Source organism: Galleria mellonella, unplaced genomic scaffold (genome assembly GCF_026898425.1).
Source record: "Galleria mellonella isolate WM207_F2 unplaced genomic scaffold, CSIRO_AGI_GalMel_v1 utg117, whole genome shotgun sequence".
Taxonomy (NCBI): Eukaryota; Metazoa; Arthropoda; class Insecta; order Lepidoptera; family Pyralidae; genus Galleria; species Galleria mellonella.
This window is the reverse complement of record NW_026441980.1, coordinates 7,456-14,551: the sequence shown is the minus strand read 5'-3', so window position 1 is coordinate 14,551 and position 7,096 is coordinate 7,456. Positions and strand designations below refer to the sequence as shown.

The 7,096-nt window shown below is 45.4% G+C and overlaps 1 protein-coding gene across 1 annotated transcript; it reads left to right on the top strand.

Annotated features, from left to right (window-relative positions):
• Positions 1 to 4,661: 4,661 nt before the first annotated feature.
• Positions 4,662 to 7,096, top strand: LOC128201188 (uncharacterized). The gene is made up of 2 exons (XM_052897382.1): positions 4,662 to 4,960; positions 5,017 to 7,096. The coding sequence occupies exons 1-2, from the start codon at positions 4,662 to 4,664 to the stop codon at positions 7,094 to 7,096; spliced, it is 2,379 nt and encodes a 792-aa protein (XP_052753342.1).

The following is a 7,096-nucleotide window of genomic DNA, read 5'->3' as shown; positions in this document are numbered from 1 at the left end:
GGCAGCCGGGCGGCGGGCTCGAGCCGCCGAAGGTCGTGCTGAGGGCGCGCCGCCGCTGCGAGTCGCCGCGCGTGTCGGCCGCGTCGCTGGACGACGCGCCGCTGCCCGAGTTCGCGCTGCCGGACGGCGAGGCCCCGCGACCGAAGTCGCCGAACTCGCGGCGCGGATCGCGATCTCGCGCGCCGAGCGTCGCCGAGCCGGCGGGGTCGGCGCTCGAGCGGAAAGTGTTGAACACGGAGCGGTATAACAACGGCGCGCGGGTGTGGCGAGCGACCGGCGCTGCCGGCGCGACCGGCGCGACCGGCGCGACCGGCGCGGGCGGCGGGCAGCGCGGCTGCGTGCGCGCGGTGCTGGCGGTGAGCGCGCTGTGCTACGCGCTGGCGCTGCTCACCTTCTATTTCCTGAGTCTCGCGTAGCGTTCGTACTGCTTGCGTATTCTTCCTTCTTCTACTTCCTTGGTATCGCGTGACTCGCGTGCCATCTACCTTCAACATTCTCGTCTTATAAAATTGTGTGCCATAATTTTTTTTATCAACTGATAGTTGCTCTATAGAAATTGACTGTATTTAAAAATTCACACCAAATAATGAATATTCGGTAGTAAGTCAAGTATTTCACATGTTTTATGTTTGTATTGTATTTCAATGTCACAAAATGGCGCTGTGTTAGAAATGTCGTTTTGATTACTTCTTTATATTAAACACAGAGTAATGACATCAGTTTATTACTTTTTTTTTTGTTCTTTAATGTATTTACTATACATTAATAAAAAATAACGACCAACCAAGGAACTTTGCGAGGTAATATTAAAGGAAACGATTTGTTAAATATATTTTATAGTCATTTTCAAATAATAAATGTTTGTCCATACCACATGAGGAAACTCCTGCTAAATGTTTTAATTTGTAGTAGACTCTGACAGATATCTAACCATTAATTACGTATACCTCTTGTTGATAAATAATAAACGGTTATTGAGAATGTTTATATCTATTAATACAATATTTGATACAAACGAACAGTATCATGTTGTATGGTATCGTCCTACCGTGTAATAATAAAGTCAACTATGCATGCCGCAATATATCAAAGATGCATCGTAATGTACGGAAATTGACCGTACAAATTATTTACATGTTAACGATTTATACGTTTTATTGAAATAAATCGTATTATTATATTAAAATTATTCAATAAAGTAAAGCATATTGTAATTTTTTTTTATATTCAATTTTCTTTGTGTATGTCAAAGTACTTGTTCAATAATTGTACTATAAGGTAATTACATTTTATTTATATACATTAGTAATAGTATATCACTACACATGTGATATTTTTTTTATGTATGACCATTTTATGAGCTACTTGTTAACGTTAATGAAAATTTGGTGCATCTTTGCTGTTAGCACATGAAAACTTTTTGTTATCTATAATAATAAATAAAATATTAATAATAGAAATTAAAATATTATAAATAAAAGCAAAATACAGCTAGAACACTAACATTTGCTGATGCAAGTATCTTTTTTTTTATGACTCTGTAGTTATATGAAGTGTGCCAACAATGTTTATAGAACTAAGATCTCTAAAAACTCAGATAGTTTTAATTGTTCAAATAAGCGTAACAAAATGGAAAATACTCATTGAAATATAAATTATATTAAACATAGATATCTCATTTATCTTTTTTTTTAAATATTGTTTAATGGCAGCAATAAAATATACATAACTGTAATGTTCCTGACACACTACAAATCTAATTAATGTCGTTCCTTATAAATTGTGTAGACATATGAAAATATTTATTTCGACTATTTCTAGAAGTAGGTAATTGTTGAATAGTGTTGTTAAATTTTTATAAAGTTACAACTGAACTGATAGCCGCAATGACCACGATTATTTATAATATATCAAAATTTTTTTTTTATTAGCTCATTGTTGAAACTAATAAAATTGTTTAATTTTTAAACTAAAATTAATTATAGAATATACTTATAGTCGTATTTAGAGAGGAACTCTGTGAATTGTCTGGTAGGTACTCCTCAGTATAATAGTATCCTCAGGATCAGGAGCACAGCTTTTAGTTGTGGGCAAAAACTCGTCTAAAGTGCATATAAGGCGGGCCTCTTTAAAGGCGCCAATCGTCCAGCCACCAACCACACCCCCTTCCACTGAAAATAATCCTAAATACGCCAATGAATATATTCTCCGATAGTTTCCATACCTTGCTCAAATGGCTCACAAATACGTGTATTAATAAGAATAAAATGGTTTTTTTTTGTCAATTATTTGCTGATATATGTTTTCACTTTAATAAAGTTTTTCAACATTACTTTATTCTTTTATTTAAAAGTACTTATGCTAGTGTATATTCAATATATAAAATATAGTGTAATTTATTTATGCTTTATTGACCACATTACAAAAAAAAAATGTCTGGTACAAAAGGCGGATTTAATACTATATAGCATTCTCTCGCAGTCAACCTTTGGCAAAACAGAAATTTTATTATGCGGTGAAAAAAATTACAACACATACAATAGAGATTATATAAATATACATACATGAATACATTAAACAAATATTACATAAATATACAAATATGTAATAAAAATACATATATACAAATATAAATATACATATATAAATATACATATATAAATATACCTACTTATAGATTATATACGATAACACAAATAAACAACGATAGAGATCAAAAGTGATGTGCATATGTGTAATATGCCTTAGATTATATAGATCTTAGATTACGAAGCATACAGATTGGCAATGTTAAAAAATACACAAGAACTTGTATTTGAGAGCGAGAGAGACAATAGGACAATAATTTGCATAACATATGGCCGAAGCTGTTTTGGCGGAAGTATGAACAAAATTTTTTTTTTTTTTTTGAAGTATGAACAAAATTTTTTGAAGGAAGGAAGGAAGGAAGGAAGGAAGGAAGGAAGGAAGGAAGGAAGGAAGGAAGGAAGGAAGGAAGGAAGGAAGGAAGGAAGGAAGGAAGGAAGGAAGGAAGGAAGGAAGGAAGGAAGGAAGGAAGGAAGGAAGGAAGGAAGGAAGGAAGGAAGGAAGGAAGGAAGGAAGGAAGGAAGGAAGGAAGGAAGGAAGGAAGGAAGGAAGGAAGGAAGGAAGGAAGGAAGGAAGGAAGGAAGGAAGGAAGGAAGGAAGGAAGGAAGGAAGGAAGGAAGGAAGGAAGGAAGGAAGGAAGGAAGGAAGGAAGGAAGGAAGGAAGGAAGGAAGGAAGGAAGGAAGGAAGGAAGGAAGGAAGGAAGGAAGGAAGGAAGGAAGGAAGGAAGGAAGGAAGGAAGGAAGGAAGGAAGGAAGGAAGGAAGGAAGGAAGGAAGGAAGGAAGGAAGGAAGGAAGGAAGGAAGGAAGGAAGGAAGGAAGGAAGGAAGGAAGGAAGGAAGGAAGGAAGGAAGGAAGGAAGGAAGGAAGGAAGGAAGGAAGGAAGGAAGGAAGGAAGGAAGGAAGGAAGGAAGGAAGGAAGGAAGGAAGGAAGGAAGGAAGGAAGGAAGGAAGGAAGGAAGGAAGGAAGGAAGGAAGGAAGGAAGGAAGGAAGGAAGGAAGGAAGGAAGGAAGGAAGGAAGGAAGGAAGGAAGGAAGGAAGGAAGGAAGGAAGAGTACCTATGCCTATGGCAAGCGAGAAGAAGATTACATAGGTATATATACAAAATTTAATTTCAATTTGTACATAGATAACATGACTACTAACATCTTCACTACGTCTTGCCGCTACACACTAGATGGCGTGCAGGTTAATTTACAAGTCGATATCATGATTATTTACGAGACCAATATAATAGTAAAAGACCATAAGAAACCTACGGTTTAGGTTAGGTTAGGTTAGGTTAGGTTAGGTTAGGTTAGGTTAGGTTAGGTTAGGTTAGGTTAGGTTAGGTTAGGTTAGGTTAGGTTAGGTTAGGTTAGGTTAGGTTAGGTTAGGTTAGGTTAGGTTAGGTTAGGTTAGGTTAGGTTAGGTTAGGTTAGGTTAGGTTAGGTTAGGTTAGGTTAGGTTAGGTTAGGTTAGGTTAGGTTAGGTTAGGTTAGGTTAGGTTAGGTTAGGTTAGGTTAGGTTAGGTTAGGTTAGGTTAGGTTAGGTTAGGTTAGGTTAGGTTAGGTTAGGTTAGGTTAGGTTAGGTTAGGTTAGGTTAGGTTAGGTTAGGTTAGGTTAGGTTAGGTTAGGTTAGGTTAGGTTAGGTTAGGTTGGGGTGCTGGGTCGGAAAACCTCCAAGAGTGCCCTGGCTCATTGTACGGTCACTTGTCCTGGTGCGGATACGTCCGGCGGGAACGGTGGCTGACAATGGCTGGGGCCTGGTGCATCCTGGGCAACGGCGGTAAGTGACTTCTCGCTATTTAGAGATCTCACTTACCGACGGCTAATCTTCCGACGCCGCGGGTGGGACGAGTTCGTGACGCACTATTTGTGTTGCGGATTTGCCTGACTCGCTCTTCGTTTTCTTTCGTCTTCCTTTTGTTATTCTTCGTTTTTGTTTTGTTTGTTTTATTTTTGTTTTGAGTCTTTACTGTCGTCTTTTCTGTCTTCTATTTTCTTTCTGTCGTTTTGTTTTTTCTATCATTTTTCGTTTTCAATTTCCTTTCGCCTTTCACGGGACCTTCCCCGTTAAAAAAGGAAAACATGAGAATGGCCAGTCGCAAAACTGAATTCCCCAGGGCGGTACCGTCGGGAGACGGAGAATCCGCCACCACCGCACCGGTTCAGCCGGGGGTGGTCAGCCCCGTGTATCTGGGGGGGGCAACGGAAGGCCAGAGGGGAGTAGGAGAAGATGTTGTTGTGAGAGGAGAGATAGTGAAGGAGGTGGGACTGGAGACCAAAGTGGTCCCGGTAAGAGCTCGCCGGAGTATGGAGATCGATCCGGCTATGGACGATGAATTGTCCATGCTTGCCCGCGAGATCGACAGCTCACTTTCGCGGTCGACTTCGTGTGCAAGTATGTTATTCAGTGAGGATGAGGACTTTTGGAGCGTCCTCGCTCCAGGCGCAAAAGGCGCCATTCGAGAAGTGATGAGGAGTCGTCAGTTGTCGAAAGCGACTCACAAACCTCGGCTAAGAGGAAGGGAAAGGCTGGGAAGGCAAAAGCCCCCAGCAGCGCAGAGCAGTTCCGTGTCGCTCTGTACGAAGGAGGAAACACCGTTCCGCCCAAGGCTATTTCACCTAAGGCCACGGGCCGATATGCAGGACTGTCGCAGGCGAGGGCCGACCTTGCCGAATATGTCGATAGAGAAATGGAGAAAGAGGCCGCAGAGGCCGTTGCCGGCACTTCGAAACCAGTGACTCGCCATTACAACATATTCCCCGTGGAGGAAATTAAGCGAGCAGACGTCGTCGGAGCCGAAATGGATGAATGTGCCAGAAACGTTTTGGAGGCCGTCAAAAAATCTGGCCACTTGAAGGGTACGATTATAAAGACGATCAAAGAGAATATAACGACCATCCGCAGAAACACGGAGTGGTTCGTTGACCGGACGAACACGGCCGAATGCGCTGATCTGCGCAAAGACAACGCCCGGTTGGAGGCTGAATTGAAGGAGCGGCAAATTATGTTGACCGGCATCCGCGAGGAGTCGGTCAGAAGCGCCGTCGAGATGAGGGCCCTTCGCAAGGCAGTCGCTAACGCCCCAAACGCGAAAGAGGTGCTCGAGCTTAGAGCCGAGAGGGAAAACCTCGAGCGTCAGGTTCAGTCATATGTCGACGAGACCATAGACCTGAAGAGGAGATTGCTGGAGCAGAGCGTTGAGCTCCGCAAGCTTAAAAACCAGCTACAAGAGCTGCAAGCCTCGTCAGTGCCGCAGCGTGCGCCTGGTGAGGCTACCAAGGACAAGACATGTGCTGCACCGGCCCCTATACAGCCGGTCGCGGCTTCTCCAGATGAGAGCCTGGAGGCGAGAATTGTACGGCAGATCGGAGACATGTTTAATGTCCGACTTGCCGCAATTGAGGAACGGCTCGCACAACCCGGCAAGAGGAAGCCGGCACGCAATGCGAAAGCCGCAAGGAGTGCCTCGCAATCCGCTCCGCGAGCACCGAAGGCACCAACCCAGAGTAGGGACCGGGCAACTCAACCGGTTCCAGCTGGCGATCCGGGCACGAGTCGCGCCCCGCCGCTGTCCGCTAGTACAACAACGGAGCAGTGGACGACGGTCGTTCGGCGCGGCAAGCGTCGGAAGAAGACCCCAGCGAAGGAGGCCCCCGCCAGTCAGGCGGCACAAGGGAAGACGGCGCCTGCCACGGCACCGGCGCCGAAGCCAAAGAAGAAGAGGAAGAGAAGATTCCGTCTTCCGCGCTCGCAGGCAGTCGTTATCACTCTGCAGCCCGGCGCGGAAGAAAAGGGTATAACCTATGCGACAGTGTTCCGAGAGGCCCACAGCAAGCTCTCACCGACCGAACTCGGAATCACCGATGCCAGGTTCAGATTAGGCGCCACAGGGTCGCGTATACTGGAGGTGCCAGGCGCCGATTCAGGCGTCAAAGCAGACCTGCTGGCCAATAAGCTGGCAGAGATCCTGCCGGAGGGGGCCGTCAAGATTTCCAGGCCGATCAAGTCGGCTGAACTGCGAATAAGGAATCTTGACGACTCGGCTACACCTGCCGAGGTCATTGCCGCGGTTGCGCGGGAAGGTGGTTGCGACGAGGCCCTCATCAAGACGGGGGAGATCCGTCGCGCTCCCTCGGGAGTCGGCTCCATATGGGTTCGCTGCCCAGTAAGTGCTGCCAAGGCCCTGTCCAAAGCCGGCCGGGTAAAAGTGGGCTGGGTAATGGCTCGGGTTCAGACATTAGAACCGAGGCCCATGCGGTGCTACCGCTGCTTGCTCTCTGGGCACGTAGCGCAGTGGTGCACCGCCAGTGTGGACACCAGCGGGGGCGTGTTGTGCTTCCGCTGCGGAAAAGCGGGCCATAAATCCGCTCAGTGTACTGCGCAGTCGCCAGCTTGCGGTTTCTGCGCCGCGGAAGGTCGAAAATCCGACCACAGAGTAGGCAGCACAGCAAAGTGCCGTCCACGGAAGGCTCGAGCTCCGGCGCGAGATAGCCGTGTAGGCGGCGAGGCGATGGATACCTAG